Source organism: Bidens hawaiensis, unplaced genomic scaffold, assembly GCF_021521415.1.
Source record: "Bidens hawaiensis isolate Kalapana, Puna unplaced genomic scaffold, B.hawaiensis_p1.1 tig00009190_1, whole genome shotgun sequence".
Lineage (NCBI taxonomy): Eukaryota > Viridiplantae > Streptophyta > Magnoliopsida > Asterales > Asteraceae > Bidens > Bidens hawaiensis.
The window spans coordinates 611,623-628,732 of record NW_027491677.1 but is presented as its reverse complement, the minus strand read 5'-3'; the positions used below and the strand labels follow the sequence as shown (position 1 = coordinate 628,732).

Below are 17,110 nucleotides of genomic sequence, written 5' to 3'. Positions count from 1 at the left end.
TTATCACGAGTCGAAACAATTTAGGCACCAAAACATTTTAAGAAACAAAAGTTAACAAACTAGATCTTAGTTAACACTCGATCAAAATACTTTTAAAAGATGTTACAACATTTAGAAAAGGACTAGCTAGTTTAATTTCCTTGATAAAAGTAGTCGGCTAAGTTATACTATTAATCGATAAAATACTAGAATTAAAATACTAAATATACAAGTTGACATGGTCATAGGTAGGCTATTACGTCACCATGCACCCTATATATCATGAACATTTACTCACTAATAATAACCCACATCACCAATATCCTTATACCAAACAATCAAACCAATAAATTAATAAAAGGTTCATTTGATCAAAGGGTAACTAGAAGATGGTAAACGTTGCAAGAATCAAACTTGGTTCACAGGGTTTGGAGGTATCAGCTCAGGGTTTGGGTTGTATGGGGATGTCTAGTGTTTACGGTCTTCCAAAACCCGAACTTGACATGATCAACCTAATCCACCACGCGGTTGATGCAGGAGTTACCTTTCTTGACACCTCCGACGTCTATGGCCCTAAAACCAATGAAGTCTTACTCGGAAAGGTCACATTCTTTTACACCACTCTTTCTTTTTCGGCTTGTCTGTTACTATTATTATTATTATTATTATTATTATTATTATTATTATTATTATTATTATTATTTTAAAACGGCGACTATCTTCAGTATGACTAGATGGTCGCAATTCGGTTTGTGGCTGACCCCGGTTGTCTGTTACTAATTAATAAATTTGTATGCATTTTTAATTATTTTCATATATCTTGAAAAAAAAACCCTTAAAGAAGCCTAAGCTTGGCTCGAGCTTGTGTGCAGTATCTTGAACGAGCCAAAGATATATAGGATTGAGCTTGGCTTTGCAGTGTGAAATTAATAAATAGAAGTCTTTGAGAGTTAAAACTTTAAACACATAAGGCTCATTAAGACTTGATAAAACTTTTTGTTCTTCCCACACAAGGGTCGAGATAAGATTCGATAACTAAACAAACTTTATTTAAGGCTCGGGCTCGATAAAGCTTGGGTCATTTTGTAATTTTTATCAATCCGATCCTGAGTAGAGCGGCTTGTCACGTTTGCACACGTAGTAAATATATTGGTTGGTAAAAGTAAAATTCAGTTACTGATCAACATTAAATTGTGTAAAATGATTTAATATGTGTATTATTAGTGAATTTGCTAATTCATTAAACCATTTAATACACAAATAAACTATTGCAAACAGGCTTTGAAAGGTGGTGTAAGGGAAAAGGTGCAACTAGCAACAAAATTTGGGATTAAGCATGAGAACTTTTTTGAAGTTTGTGGCGATCCGGCATATGTTCGGGCAGCTTGTGAAGCAAGTTTAAAGAGGCTTGAGATCGATTGCATCGATCTCTATTATCAGCACCGTATTGACACTCGTGTGCCCATTGAAATCACGGTATCATATCCATCTCTTAGTTTTATTTAAACGACAAACTCACACATCCATAAACAGATAGACTTACTCCTAATTCACACCAATTTGTCGAAGATGTAATTTTGAAGTTTTAAAAAACCGGACAACGTTATAAATACTTTAAACTTATAGCAATGAAGTCTAAAACAAAATAAAAGTATAGAGTCATCACTAGTAAATGAATCAATAAATAAGATTTTCGAAAGATATATATTATCTCTTCTAAAATTCACCGCTCCGGCTTGTAACTAGCTGGTTCAAATAGAGACGTTTGTGTTGACTCAACCAGCCTGTTTCTGGTCAGACATGTCTGGCCGGGTGTCCGGTTATGAGAACATTGCCTTAAAACTTTTGCAATATTACTTGCAAGATGGGAGAAATGAAGAAACTTGTGGCAGAAGGCAAAATAAAATATGTAGGACTATCAGAAGCTTCAGCCACCACCATTAGAAGAGCCCATGCAGTACATCCAATCACTGCTGTACAACTTGAATGGTCATTATGGTCTAGAGATGTTGAACATGATATTATTCCTACTTGCAGGTTCATCATAAATCTACATGTATACAACATTCACCATTCCTATATATTTTAAATGTTACTTTGTATTCACCTTTGCATATATGTTACTTTGGCAGAGAACTCGGAATTGGGATTGTCGCGTATAGTCCTCTAGGACGGGGATTTCTTTCATCGGGTCCCAAGGTGATCGATAGCTTACCTGAGGGTGATTTCCGCCAGGTAAGCTAAAGAATCATAAAAATTAATATTACAATAAAGAGAAAAATTTGGATCCAAACTCATGGTTATGTATTCTTTTTATATATAGTCTCTACCAAGGTTCCAAGCCAAAAATCTTGAGCATAATAGAACATTGTTCGAGCGTGTTAGTCAGATTGCGGCAAACAAGGGGTGCACCACAGGCCAATTAGCATTGGCCTGGGTTCACCACCAGGGGAAGGATGTGGTTCCCATACCAGGAACCACTAAAATAGAAAACTTTGAACAGAACATAGGAGCTTTGTCTGTAAAGTTAACACCGGTTGACATGGCAGAACTTGAGTCGATTGCTTTAGATGAGGGTCTTCATGGAAACCTTAAATAAAATGTTAGTTTGCTATAACTTTTGTGTTACATCATCTTGTTTATATGTACTTTGAAAGTCCTTATCAGGGAGGCATGTGAGTTATGATAATAAGCCTCGATTTATGTTTTATTGAGGGATTCATGATGTTTAATAAATCTCTATGTTGTTTTCCGAGGCGTTGGCTTCGTTTGATCTATACATTTTTTTTTCAGTTAGAACAAGTGACTTACTAGTTACTAGCATATAGTTGGAACATTATACATTACAAGCAAATCATACATATTGTTCAAAATTTCACTAAATAAACAAAAGTATATTTTATTTGGCAATATTCTGGTTATCTAAGGAAGCTTAAAACACATAACAAATTGAAACACACAAGACACATCAAATTTCATCATGACAAAAACACAAAACCATATTACTAAAGGCATGCTTTCACTCGGCTTAATGCAAACATAACGCGCAATAGAAAAAGCCGGCCAATCTTCTTACTCGGGTTTCCATGAGGACAAGGGTGGAGTATTTGAGTTCGTGTAAGTGTGCGCTAACATCTGTTCGGGCATTCTAGCACCCTTGAATGAAGCCAATGATTCAAGCTCAGCCATGTCTTGAGGCGTGAGTTTAACCGCAAGGGCTCCAAGGTTCTGGTTCAAGTTTTCAATCTTGGTTGTACCGGGGATTGGACCTACATCATCCCCTTGGTGTAGGACCCAAGCTAAGGCCAACTGTGACGGGGTGCATCCCTTTTTTTGCGCTATTTCACTCACTCGCTCGAATACAACTTTGTTTTGGTCGAAATTCTCTCCTTGCAGCCTTGGTAGAATCTATGAAAGATGCAAAAATTTACACATCACAAGTCACCTTAAATTGTAATAGTGTACAAGTACAAACCTTTCTATAGTCGGTATCCGTCAACTTCTCCATCAACTTTGGACCCGATGCAAAGAACCCGCTACCCAGTGGACAGTAAGGAACAATCCCAATTCCTAAATCCCTGAAGTTAAAAAAAAGATATAGAAGCATAATGTTAAATTTACAATGACTTGTTCTTTTCTAATAATATTACTTAATGTTAAAGAGTATAGAGTTAGCTTATTAAGTAGTTAACTTATACACATCTCTCACTTGTTCTTAGATTTAGCTTATAATAAGTTTATAATATTGTATTAGAGCATCTAAGCGATCCTGATCGTTGGCCACTTCATATTTACGTTTAGTTAGAATCATGCACTAAACGATCAACAAAAGTAAAACCAACTCGGTAACAACTTAACTGACTGACTAACTAACTAACTAACTAACGATATACTCTTTTATGAAATAACTTATGGCATACCTGCAGGTGGGAATAACCTCTTCTTCGGCATCTCTAGTCCACAAAGACCACTCGAGTTGTACAGCCGTTATAGGATGAACCGCGTGTGCCCTTCTAATAGTCGCAGGACCAGCCTCAGATAGACCAATGTGTCTTATTTTACCCTCTTCAACCAGTTTCTTTAATTCTCCCATCTATATATATATAGCCAGGCATTATTTAATAATCTTTGTATTTTTATAAATCATAACCGAATAAGAGCGAACTATAATATAAAAAGAAATGAAGATAAACTTACTGTGATTTCTATAGGGACTTCTGTATCGATGCGATGAACATAGTAAAGATCAATGTAATCAACATCAAGCCGCTTCAAGCTCGCTTCACAACAAGCTCTAACGTACTCCGGTTCACCATGAATTTCCGCCTTAAGCGCATGCTCACCCTCCCCAAATTTGACCCCGAATTTAGTAGCTACTTGAACCTCCTCTCTTTTCACTCCCTTTAATGCCTATATCAAATCACACTTTATATGCTACAAGTCTCATGAATTTTGACAACAATGCTAGGGGTGTAAACGAGTCAAGCCGTTCGCGAGCTACCTGTGATCAGCTTGTAAAAACGCTGATAAGGTGATCAGCTTAAATGAGCCCGAGCCTAAAAAAACTTGTTTAGTAAACGAGCCTATGGCCCCAGCTTCACTTATTGAGCTTGAGCCGGCTCGTGAGCTCCCTAATTATATAGCTTTTATATAATAATATATTTAATATATATATATATATACATATGTAATAATTATTGTTATATATAAAATTATAATAAAAATAACGAAACAATATATATTACGTTATATATAAAATTAAAATTATAAAATATATTTTTAATTATAAATACATATAAATTAATAAATAATTAATATACAAGCTGAGCCTGAGTCTGATCGAGCTGGGACTCAGCCGATTCATGTACACCCCTAAATAAAATTAGTAATTACCTTTCCGACGAGGATTTCATTGGTGTGAGGTCCGTAGATGTCAGAAGTATCAAGGTGAGTGACGCCGGAGTTGATGGCATGGTGGATGAGTTTGATCATGTCATCTTCGGGTTTCGCAGGGCCGTAGCCGGCAGACATGCCCATACATCCTAGTCCAATGGATGAAACCTCTAGCCCCTGTGATCCAAGCTTGATTCTTCTCACGCCTGACATGTTTTCAAACGTTAAATATTTGTTTGATTATATGTTTTTGAAAGGTGACTTAAAATATATATTGTAAGGTGTTGTTTTAATATGATAGGTAGTTGACTTGTCCTAAAGTATGTCGTTGTTGAGTAAGTGGAAGCAAAGTAGAATATTATTCAATATAGGCGGCAGCCGTCTACAAGCATAAGTTGATTTTTCTTTAATCTCTTTATTTTCAACAATTTTTTCCCCTAGTTTTCTCTTGTTAAATATATCTATCTCTTTTTTAATAATACATTTTTTATAAAAGTTACTATTACAGAACATATATAGGAGACGGTTAACGTATAAATGAAATTAACATGCTAAACGTGAGAATCAAGTAGAGTAATTATATATACAAGTAGAGTAATTATATAATTACTCTATAATAATTACTCTATGATGTAATTATATAATTACTCTACTTGTATATATAATTACTCTATTTGATTCTCACGTTCAGCACGCTAATTTCATTTGTATTTGATCTAAACCCAACATATATACACACACACACACACACACACACACAGACACACATACACACACACACACACACACACATATATATATATATATATATATTAAACTATTCATTATTTACAAAAAAATAAAATGTAGTTATGTAATTTTTGTTTTCAATCAAATAGTAATAGAATTAAGTCAAATTACATTACATAATAATCAATGTATTTTCGGAACCTAATTATACATTAACTTTTACATATTTTTGGAAAATCGTTAGTACATGTATTACATACATTTTTCATCTATAAGATGTATATAAACATTTAATACTTTTATGTATTGATATTTTATACACCATGTAATACACGTTTCTAAGTTAGCTATATTATATATTTTCGTTTTTCAAAAAATAACGGATGATAATGAGAACTGTAAATGAGCACCTCTTTATCGTTCTAATTTTATCGGATGTCCTTAAAGTAAAATGAGCATCTAAAGGCATGCAATGTATTTTATGATGCATTAGAGACCAAATGTCCCAACTTTTTCTTTTTGCAATCAAACCCGTTAGTTTTTTTTCTCGAAATGAAAGTATATATTGGTCTTATGAAAAAATTATACAAAGCTTAACTTTATAAAATATAAGAAATTTAAACAATTGTTCTATTTGTAAAATTTACTTCTAAGACACTAAAAACAAACATACAAGTTTTATTAGAAGATGCATGATCTTAAACATAACATACCATGCCATCCAAAGCAACATAATGAAAATTTTGTTAGAGAAGTCTCTAAACATATTAAACACGCCTCGCAAAAGTGATCGATGCTCTTTTAAAACAACACGTTTTTGTCTGGCCTGAACCTGTTTCGTGAAGCTTAATTTTAAACAAGTTCTACATTACCTTTCCAAGACGACAATGGGGGAGTCTCCGAATTTATCCACGTCAGTTGCATGAGACCATGTCTTTCCCCTTTTACATTTTCACTTGAAGCGAACGATTCAAGTTCTGCCATCTCATCTGGTGTTAGCTTTACTGATAACGCCCCAATGTTTTGGTTAAAGTTTTCAAGCTTCGTGGTCCCTGGTATTGGAACCACGTCGGCTCCTTGGTGGTGCACCCAGGCTAAGGCTAGCTGAGCTGCGGTGCACCCTTTCCTTGTAGCCATCTCGTTCACTCGTTCAAATATAGTCTTGTTGTGATCCATATTATGAAACCTTGGCATTATCTGCAAAATGCAATGAAAAACTTAAACTTAAGCTTCCATTTCTAAAAATACAAAATTATTTTTTCTTTAGAAATATGCATACCTTCCTGGTGTCACCTTCTATCAAGTTTTCAGCCAATGACGGGCCGACAGCTAGGAATCCCCTGCCAATAGGACTGTAAGGAACAATCCCAATACCAAGTTCTCTACAAGTAGGAACAATTTCATCTTCTAAATCTCTAGACCATAAAGACCACTCATTTTGTACTGCGGTTATCGGAAGAACAGCATGCGCCCGTCGGATTGTCGAAGCACATGCTTCTGATAATCCTATATACTTCACTTTCCCTTCCTCAACCAGTTTCTTCAATTCTCCCATCTTTCAATTATATATATATAAATGTTAATAATAATAATATAGAACAACTTAATCTCACAATTTCTTTCATACACGATTGAAATTTCAAAAAAAACGAAAGTAACAAGTACGATGTACATCAGTCGGTTTGGGTTGGTTTTGGGCTCAACCCAAAGATTCAGCTTTTGGGGTTTTGAAAACCGCTCCGTTTCGGTTTTCACAATGTGTTCGACGTTTTCTGGCTTTGTCTTTCGGGCCTAAAAGTTTTATTATTACACATTTGAGCCTAAAATGTTTGGTTTCAAGTCTCAACCATGTTATCTTTTTATAAGTACTTGATGTTTCTACATAAGGCTGTAAACGAACCGAATGGAAGGGTCTTGTTTATGTTCGTTCGTTAAACTTTTTCGGACAAGCGAACGGTTCACGAACTTCTAACCGAACGAAATTCTTGTTCGTGAATGGTTCATGAACATAAACGAACGAATACAAGTAAAACACAAATGGTGTTTTATTTGATTTAACTAATCGACAGTGGTCAGTGTCCACTGTAAACGGAATACATTATCGAACATTCATGAACACAACTGAACGAGCATAGCCTCTGTTCGGGTTCGTTCACTTAGTTATTCAAATAAAATTCCTTGTTCATGTCGTTCATTTTTATACAAACGAACAAAAATGAACCTCCTGCAGTTCAAACTGTTCGGTTCGTTTTAGCGCTATTTCACGGAATCGAATTAGTTGCAGTTTTGCAAAAATTAGAACACACAGAAAAGCAAGAAAGGCTAACCGTGACTTCGATTGGGACTCGAATATCAATCCGATGAACATAGTACAGATCAATGCAGTCAATATCAAGTCTCTTCAAGCTAGCTTCACAACATGATCGAACATACGCTGGATCACCACACGCCTCTGTCTTTCCATCCACCCGTCGGATTCCAAATTTCGTAGCAATTTGAACTTTATCTCTGAGTCCTCCTTGTTTCAGAGCCTGCAAAAACCCAAAACTAAAAATCAAAAATAATAAAAAATAAGCCTAAACTGAAATCAAAATACAAAATAATCCTAAATTGAAATCAAAGCAGTTAAAAAAATATACCTAAATTGAAATCAAAATAAAAAAAAACATCTAAATTTAAATCAATATATTAATAGAAAGGCAATATTTCATATCAAATAATAAAAAAAAACTAAAATTGAAATTAAAAAATTCAAAGCCCTGAATTGAAATCAAACTAATAAAAAAACCCCCTAAATTGAAATCAAAATTAGAAAAAAAAAACCTAAATTGAAATCAACATAAAAAAAACTCTGAATTGAAATCAAAATAATAAAAAAAATCCCTAAACAGAAATCAAAATAATAAAAAACTCACTAAATTACAATAATAATAATAATAATAAACCCCTACACTAAAATCAAAATTAATTAAAAAAAACCCAAAACTGAAATCAAAACAAGAAAAAAAAAACCCAAATTGAAATAAAAAAAACAAACTGAAATCAAAACAAAAAAAACCCCAAAATTGAAATAAAAATAATAAATAAAAAAACCCAAATTGAAATAAAAAAAAAAACCAAAATTGAAATCAAAATAATAAGTAAAAAAAACCCAAATTGAAATAAAAAAAAAACAAAATTGAAATCAAAATCAAAGTAACTAATCCGATCGATTGATAATAATGATAATAATCAGTACCTTGCCAACGAGTATTTCATTGATGTGAGGACCGTACACGTCAGACGTGTCAAGAAACGTGACACCGGAGTCAATAGCATGGTGGATGAGCTTGATCATGTCGGGTTCGGGTTTGGGTAGTCCGTAGTTACCGGTCATACCCATACAACCCAAACCCTGTTGTGAAACCACTAGACCTTGTGAACCCAGCTTCACTTGTGGCACCACTGATGAACAAGCCATTATTATTATTATTATTATTATTATTATTATTATTGTCTGGTGATATAGATAGAAGAATGCTTGAGTGTCAGTGTGATACTGACTGAAGAAAAATGGAAGCTGATGATGAAGTCACTCATGACGTCACTGACATAGATTTGCTATGCCATGACGTGTTGGCTGAATCGAATATGTTAACAATTATGTCTTTAAACCGAACGAACACGCATACTTAATCGAACACAAACATAAACAAATTTTTACGAATATATGTGAGTGAATGAAACATGTGTTCATGTTCGTTCGTTTAATTAAACGAACACAAATTATTTGTTCGTTTATTAAATTAACGAACTTCCTAGCGTATGGTTCACGAACAATTCACGGGTGTTCTGTTCGTTTACAGGCCTATTAACAAGCCAATTTGTTTTTTGTTTCGTTAAAAAACTTAAGTTGAATTGAACGTAAATGAGTTTAAATCTGAAAAATAAGTTCTCGTTTAAAAATTAAAAAATGGGTTAGACTCTAAGCTTCATTTGTCAAGCTCAAGTGACTTCATTAGCTCATGGTTTTAAACAAGTCTGTTATTTATGTAATTTTTATAATTTCTTTTAATGACTAAATGTTAACACCACAAGAATTGAATCCTAACCATCTTACCACCCCATCAAAATGAGAATATAAAATCATTAATAAAATAATTAATAAACAATGAACGAGTCCGATTAAAGTTTATAGACATGCTCATTGTAATATCCCCAAAATTTCGATCCAAATTTGACGACTTAGGAAAGTTGAGGAATCAAAAATAATATCTAGATAAGTCAAGAGAAAATATTAAATAAGGAATTATAAGAAAAATAAGGAAATAAAATATTTCTTAAGTTAAGTTTACTTACATGAAAGAAATTCCATCCTACATTGGAAAATGTAAGAAAGTGGAAGCCTTACACCAAGGTATAAATAAGGAAGATGAAATCCATCCCACATGGAAAGTGGTAAAGAAATGGAAGCTCTTTATAAGGAAGAGAATTTCCATAGTTATATTCTTTTATGAATATCATGCACCAAATGGTCCTAGCGGAGGGTGCTCGAAGCGCACGCGCACACGCTCGGACGATGGCGATGGCGATGGCGATGGGCGTTTAGGCGCAATGTGGCGCTTGGATGGCGCACTTTGCACTTCGCTTTTGGACAACGAGAATTAGACTAGAAATGACAAGCTACAAAAGATGAAGGACTAAAAGTAAAAAATAATATCCAGGAACCCATCGCGCTACGCGATGAGTCCAAGGAGACGGCCATCGCGTATCGCGATGGCCGTGATGACGTATCAACACGTGTCACACTCTGGTGACACGTGGCAGCCCGGCATGACACGTGGCAAGACGTGTCAGACCACGTGGTGACACGTGGCAGACGTGTCAGGCCACGTGGCGTGATCTCAGGAGAGGAGTCATCGCGCTACGCGATGCCGGGAAAAATAGGACCTATCGCGTATCGCGATAGGATCCAATTTTGGCTATAAATAGGGAGGCTCACGGCATTTCTCATACACACATTCCTACTCTCTCTCTCTAGAATTTACTCTCTCTACCTCGGTTTGCGTTTTGCGTGCCACCGACCCGACAATCAACACATCGTAATCCGTGCCAAATACCCGGTATTTCATCGAAGTGCGTGCCACTCAAGAAACCCGATATTCCGTCTCGAAGTACGTGCACAACCCGGCGACACCCGAACGTTGCCTTGATTTGCGTGCCAAGAAGAGTTAATCAAGAACGTCTCGATAAATGTGCGTATATAGTAGAAGTGCTACCCGTATAAACTTAGGAATATCTAACTTCGAATACCCGTGCGAGGTAAGGGGTTCTGCCTAAGTTATTATTATATTATAAATGGCTTAGACCATAGTCGAAGTTATAGCCCGAACCTTGATTACTATTAAGAATAAAATAACTTTCCTTAAGCAAATGTTATAGTTAAAATATAGTTTCTTCTTGATTAAGAAACGTAAAGCAAGTTTATTCAAGGATATAGATAAATAAGTATTTCTTTATTGTTAAGAAATATAATATTATAAAGTAATGTTTCTTCTTGAAGAAGAAACATCGTGTGTAAATGATAAACAAACAAAGGGACTAAAGGTCCAAATGTTTTGAATAAACAAATGATTTTATCAAAGTTAAAGCCATACAAAACAGACTAAAGGTTTGAAGCTAGATCGTTGATCTAGTTATTTATATAAAAGTTATACTCGTACTATAGGTGCGAGATAACAAAGAATAGGGAAAGACCCTCGGACAGTGTATTGAAGCTGATCCAAAAGGAGAAGGCTATACTCGTACTATAGGTGCGAGATGGCAAGGGAAAGACCCTCAGACGGTGTTGAAGCCGATCCCAAAACGACAAGGTGAATACGCCCCAAACCTTTTATAATGAGTCTGAATGTTTGCTTAGGATTTACGAATCCTTAAAAACTTTGTGTACAATAATAAGAAACTGACACTCTGATTAAGAGTATACATGTGTCTGGATCCAAACATACATGGTGACTCGGCATTTCCCCGAGGCATGCATATCATCAACATGCCTCTGAAGGTCTACGGGACTGTTCAGAGAAATGATATTGTGTATATAATTAATTGTACATGGTACTTAGGGTAATTTGATCCCAATTTAGTTGGGTGCCTAATAAGTAGTCACAAAGGTATTTTTGTTGGTTTCACAAAGGTATTGAAAAGAAATTTTAGAGTCAGCGTTATTCACCAGCTTTGTGCTGGCGTATTTTCCCACCCATGTTACAGGGAAACAAGAAAGGTTAGAACAGACAAGCAAGAAGGAATAGAAGATTGAAGTTATAGTCATTAGATGCTATCTGATGGCTCAAATATTTTATTTAAAAATATTACAAAAAGTTACGTTTTATAAAGAAATGTATTGTAAACGATGAACGGGTATTTAAACCCGACTTTTTAATAAGTTTTCAAAGTAATAATATTTTATTAAAGACTTCTGCTGAAATAAAACCCGCAACTCTGATTTATTTACAAAACAGGTACCAACTATTGGTCACACGCCTAGGCCCTAAAGTCGGGGTGTGACAGGTTGGTATCAGAGCCATCAATCTTAGCGAATTAGGTATTTGATTATACCTAGGCTTTGATTAAGGATAAGTTTTGAAAACTTATTATATTGATTTTGATTCAAGCAACATAGATACTTAGTTGAAAAGTATCTAGAAATCATTCAAAACTAAATACGGATAAGATATAACAAATAAGATAGGAACGTCTACCTATCCCAAAAATTAAACCTCGCGCAGATGTCCGATTGTCAATCTAGCGAAGAATCCGTTAAGCTTCGATCTGGTAAAGGAAAAGGATTTATGGGAACGTCTTTTCTCCCAATTCCTATATCTAGCGATGAAAGTACATGACAAACAAAAATGGAGGAAGATTCGGATTCATATGATTCTGACATTCAGCTAGCCCAGATAATTCCAAACACATATGGAGCAGGATCAAGTAGATCCAAGAAACCAATGATGCCAAAGGAAAAAGAAGTAATGACCTATCCGGATGAATATTCTCACGGAAAGGGATATTGTCCTCACATCCAAAAGGAAGTAATAATGAAAGAGATAGAGGTGAAAGAAAAGGAGACTATCAAGAAAGATAGTAAGATCAAGAAATTAGTCATTCGCTGGAAAAAGTAGAACCTTAGTAGAGAAAATAATTGTAGCGAATAAAATGCACTCTTGTAAACTATAATAAGATGAATAAAAGATAAGTTTTGAATTCTTCGAATATTGGACTTATCATTTAAAATTTTATTGTAGTATGTCAAGAGAAGAAAGTGCAAACTCTCACAACAGTCCTCCAAAAAAAATGAAAATGAAGAAATGTTAACAATAAAGATAATGAAATTCCCGCTCAATATAAAATCGGAATTCAAAAGATGATTAAGGAAGCTATGAATGACTTTTCAATGAGTCAAAGTCAACCAAAATATAATGAGAGAAGTCGAAGTAAATCTGTTCATTCGAGAAAAGAAGAAACTTATGATAGCTCTACAGCTAATAATAATCCAAAGAATAAGAAACGAAAGAAACAAAAGAAACTCAAAATTGGTGGATGTTCGTTTAAAGACTTCAAGTATTATGGATCAAAGGAGTTTCACGGAGATAAAGGAGCCATCACAACCGTGAGGTGGCTTGAGGAGATGGAAACAATAGTAATACCAAGTAAGTGTACTGATAAAGAGAAGATTCAGTATTCCGCCTTAATGTTCAAAGGAGAGGCGCATGAGTGGTGGAATACTATGTTGATGAGCAAAGGGAGAGAAGTAATGTACAACTTAAGTTGGGAAACATTCAAAGGTCTTATATTAAAGAAATTTTGCCCAACTAATGTACAACTTTAGTTTTAATTTTTATTTTTTTTATATTTAAATTTATATATAACACAAACCGAGCTACATCTGGATAATGAGTAAGCGAGCAACAAGCTGCGTCGCTATCCCCTTTTGGTATGAAAATAAATTATGGTCTCTTTTAAGTTGTAACACCATCTGTAATAACTTGTCTTGTGAATGGTGGTTCCATGTCATTTTAGTTTGCATATTGACCATATTGTTTCAAATGCTTATTTAATTTTTAAATTTAAAGAATTTTATAATACTTGCCAATTTCAAGTTATCCTATAAAAAAGAGCTTGATGTTAGTAGATAAAAAATAAAAATATATATTACACCATGCACACAGTATCAATTACTTAGCACATAACTTGCAATAGAATAATTAGCCTACTTGAATTATAATGAACTAGAGTTTTGTCCGGCGCAACGCGCCGGGGCAGGTTGGTAAAACCCGGGAATGGTAAAACCCAAGCGTTATCGGTCGCAAGGGTTGAGGCGGTAAGTCAACACGAAATCGGTCAGTTTTAGTCACGTGTGTTATTGTACGGAACTAAAGCCAAAATAAAAACAAAAAAATAATAAAATTTGAGGTGGACGAAGTGGCATCAGCCGGTAAAACTCGGTCGTTGGTAAAACCCTATTGTTATCAATCTCGGGAGTTGAGACGGTGAGTCTACGCAAATTCGGTTGGTTTCTGCCACGTTCATTACGGTATCGGAACTAAAAAAAACAAAATCGGCATTCGTTCGGTTTTAGCTACGTTTTTTACAGTACTGAAACTAAAACAAAACAAAATTGACATTTGGTCAGTTTCGTTATGTTTGTTACAGACTGAAACTAAAACTGAGTGTTCCGATACCAAAAAGAACCAATGAGTGTTCGGCCGTTTTTCGTTACATTTGTTACGGACCTAAACTAAAACAAACTTGAAAGGACCAATCAGGTGCCGCAAAGTTGCCCAGTCGGGACTTTGCGGCACCAAACTTTGTGATTATATTATATAATAATAACACCGAGAATTCAACATATGCTAAAACTTAACACACCAGAAACATCCAACAAAGTCACAATCTTTTAAGCTTGGTTAACAACATCAAACCTAACATAACTATGGTACTACAAACAAATTAACTACTTTTCCAAGACGACAACGAAGGAGTATCCGAATTTATCCACGTATATTGCATGAACGCGTGCCTTTCCCCCTTCACGACATCACTTGAAGCAAACGACTCAAGTTCTGTCATCTCCTCGGGCGTTAGCTTAACAGACAACGCCTCAACGTTTTGGTTAAAGTTTTCAAGCTTTGTGGTCCCTGGTATTGGAACCACATCGGTTCCTTGGTGGTGCACCCATGCTAACGCTAGTTGAGCCGCAGTGCACCTTTTCCTTGTAACCATCTCGTTCACTCGCTCAAATACAATCTTATTGTGGTCCACATTCTGAAACCTTGGCATAATCTGCAATAAGTTTGAGTTAAGCTTAAGTTCCATTAATAACGTAAATACAAATAACACATCATACCTTCCTTGAGTCACCGTCGATTAAGCTTTCGACCAACTTTGGACCCGAAGCCAAGAACCCTCTACCAATAGGACTGTAAGGAACAATCCCAATACCAAGTTCTCTGCAAGTAGGAACAATTTCATCTTCTAAATCTCTAGACCATAAAGACCACTCGTTCTGTACTGCGGTTATCAGATGAACAGCATGCGCCCTTCGGATTGTCGAAGCGCATGCTTCTGATAATCCTACATACTTCACTTTCCCTTCCTCAACCAGTTTCTTTACTTCTCCCATCTTCAATCACATATACAAGTGCTTATTAAGAGCAGCTCAATTAAACAATTTTTGCCATACTAACAAGTTGGACCGTTTTCGGGGTTCAAATAAAAGATAATATTTTTTGGCTTTCGGTTTTCATGATGCGTTCCGTTAGGTTTCAGTTTTTTGGTTGTCATTTGGACTTCAATTTCTTGACAGATAAAAATGGTAAACATAATAAAATTTGGACCAAAAATTTTATTAATACATGTCTGGACCTACAACTTTTAGACTACACCATTTTTTATTTATTAATTATATAGTATTCTAAAATAAAAATGATAATCCATAAATGTAGTAACAAAAACTGAGTTTTTTTTAATCTTTTAATTTTATTTTTATTTTTTTACATGTTCTGTTGGGTTTTTTTGGGTACGTGCAAAACTGAAACCGAACTGAAAATTCAGTTTTTTTTTGGAAAAACATAAACCAAACAGTCTTTTTGAATTGGGTTCAATTATGTCGGTTATTTTGGTTATTTCAGGTTTCATGCACACCCCTGTAACAAAGTAACAAGTACACCAATCAAAACAGTTTGTCTTGATGTTCAAGCTAGGGGTGTGCAAGGATCAGCTCGGTTCGGTTTTGGGGTAAAACCAAACCAAAAACTCAAATATCAGTTTTTGAGTTTGTAAAAACTGTTCGGTTTTGGTTATTCAGTTTTGCCATTTGGGATTAAAATTTTCGGGCGGGAAAACAGTTTCGCAGAAAATAATGAATTTAGGCGAAATTATAACAGACAAAAAAAACAAGAGAAATGAACCGTGATTTCAATAGGAACTCGGATCTCAATCCGATGAACATAGTAAAGATCAATGTAATCAATATCAAGTCTCTTCAAGCTAGCTTCACAACATGATCGAACATATGCCGGATCACCACACGCGTCCAGCTTTCCATCGATCCATTGTACTCCAAATTTTGTAGCTATTTGAACTTTGTCCCTCACTCCTTTTTCTTTCAAAGCCTGCATACATTTCACATCCCCAAATTTAAACCAAATTAAGAAACTAGGAGTGGCAAACGGGTCGGGCAGGTTCGCGCCATAACGGGTTAGTGACGAAACGGGCTGATACAAAAAAAGGTTGATATAGCTTGGGTCGGTACGGGCCAAAACAGGCTCGGATCGTAACAGGCTTCGTGTCAAAACTGGTTGTTTGAAATTTTTATTTTTTTTAAATTACTGTACATTTCATTTTTGCTTCAGATTTTCAAATTAGGAAACCTTAGGATAATTCATTAAATTAGTATACTGACCTTGCCAATGAGGATTTCATTGGCGTTACGGCCGTACACGTCAGAGGTGTCAAGAAACGTGACGCCTGAGTCAATGGCATGGTGGATGAGCTTGATCATGTCGGGTTCGGGTTTGGGAAGTCCGTAGTTACCGGACATACTCGCACAACCCAAACCCTGTGCTGAAACCTCTAGACCTTGTGAACCTAGTTTCACTTTAGGCACCATTGTTGTATGTTGATGTTAAGAGTTAATTAGTTAAGGTTGATAAATAATAATGTAAAGAAGACAAATGAAATCATAAAATATTCGTTGTTAACATATGCTTTGAGCATCTTCAATCAATCCAACTCATGCAGGATCCAATCTTCAATAAGTATTTTTTTATTAAAATGAGAATATATACTTTCACATGTTTTAGTGTGAACAAGTAGGGATGTAAACGAGCATATGTAAACGAGCATGAGCATTAAGGTCGACCAGTTAAAACCTTAGATCAAGCCTAGCTTAATTAACTGAGTTCAAGCTCGAGCTTAAGCTTTTACTGAGGCTCATTTAATAAATGAGCTCGAGCCCCAAATTCATATATCG

General features: G+C 35.2%; 4 protein-coding genes across 5 annotated transcripts in view; 1 reads left to right on the top strand and 3 right to left on the bottom strand.

The window, feature by feature from the left end:
- Positions 1–9,106, bottom strand: part of LOC143531540 (putative aldo-keto reductase 5) — a 207,848-nt gene extending 198,742 nt beyond the window's left edge. The window contains exons 1-4 of one of the 2 annotated variants that reach the window (XM_077026814.1): positions 8,840–9,106; positions 7,929–8,132; positions 6,881–7,156; positions 6,346–6,798 (exon numbers count right to left, since the gene is read on the bottom strand). In XM_077026814.1, coding sequence (XP_076882929.1) covers positions 6,454–6,798; positions 6,881–7,156; positions 7,929–8,132; positions 8,840–9,061 — 1,047 coding nt within the window. In that variant the 5' untranslated portion in view covers positions 9,062–9,106 and the 3' untranslated portion in view covers positions 6,346–6,453. Of the gene's footprint in view, positions 1–6,345; positions 6,799–6,880; positions 7,157–7,928; positions 8,133–8,839 lie in introns of those variants that run through there. The other variant, XM_077026815.1, reaches the window with a different exon arrangement.
- LOC143531464 (putative aldo-keto reductase 4) lies at positions 321–2,578 on the top strand. The gene is made up of 5 exons (XM_077026754.1): positions 321–581; positions 1,258–1,455; positions 1,844–2,016; positions 2,112–2,214; positions 2,303–2,578. The coding sequence occupies exons 1-5, from the start codon at positions 369–371 to the stop codon at positions 2,576–2,578; spliced, it is 963 nt and encodes a 320-aa protein (XP_076882869.1). The 5' UTR covers positions 321–368.
- Positions 2,980–5,243, bottom strand: LOC143531541 (auxin-induced protein PCNT115-like). Its single transcript, XM_077026816.1, has 5 exons — positions 4,873–5,243; positions 4,177–4,389; positions 3,900–4,072; positions 3,455–3,557; positions 2,980–3,387 (listed from the first exon to the last, which is right to left on the bottom strand). The coding sequence occupies exons 1-5, from the start codon at positions 5,083–5,085 to the stop codon at positions 3,052–3,054; spliced, it is 1,038 nt and encodes a 345-aa protein (XP_076882931.1). The 5' UTR covers positions 5,086–5,243; the 3' UTR covers positions 2,980–3,051.
- A 5,480-nt stretch (positions 9,107–14,586) lies between the features above and the next one.
- LOC143531542 (putative aldo-keto reductase 3) lies at positions 14,587–16,747 on the bottom strand. Its single transcript, XM_077026817.1, has 4 exons — positions 16,541–16,747; positions 16,047–16,250; positions 14,984–15,259; positions 14,587–14,919 (listed from the first exon to the last, which is right to left on the bottom strand). The coding sequence occupies exons 1-4, from the start codon at positions 16,745–16,747 to the stop codon at positions 14,587–14,589; spliced, it is 1,020 nt and encodes a 339-aa protein (XP_076882932.1).
- Between the last annotated feature and the right edge of the window lie 363 nt (positions 16,748–17,110).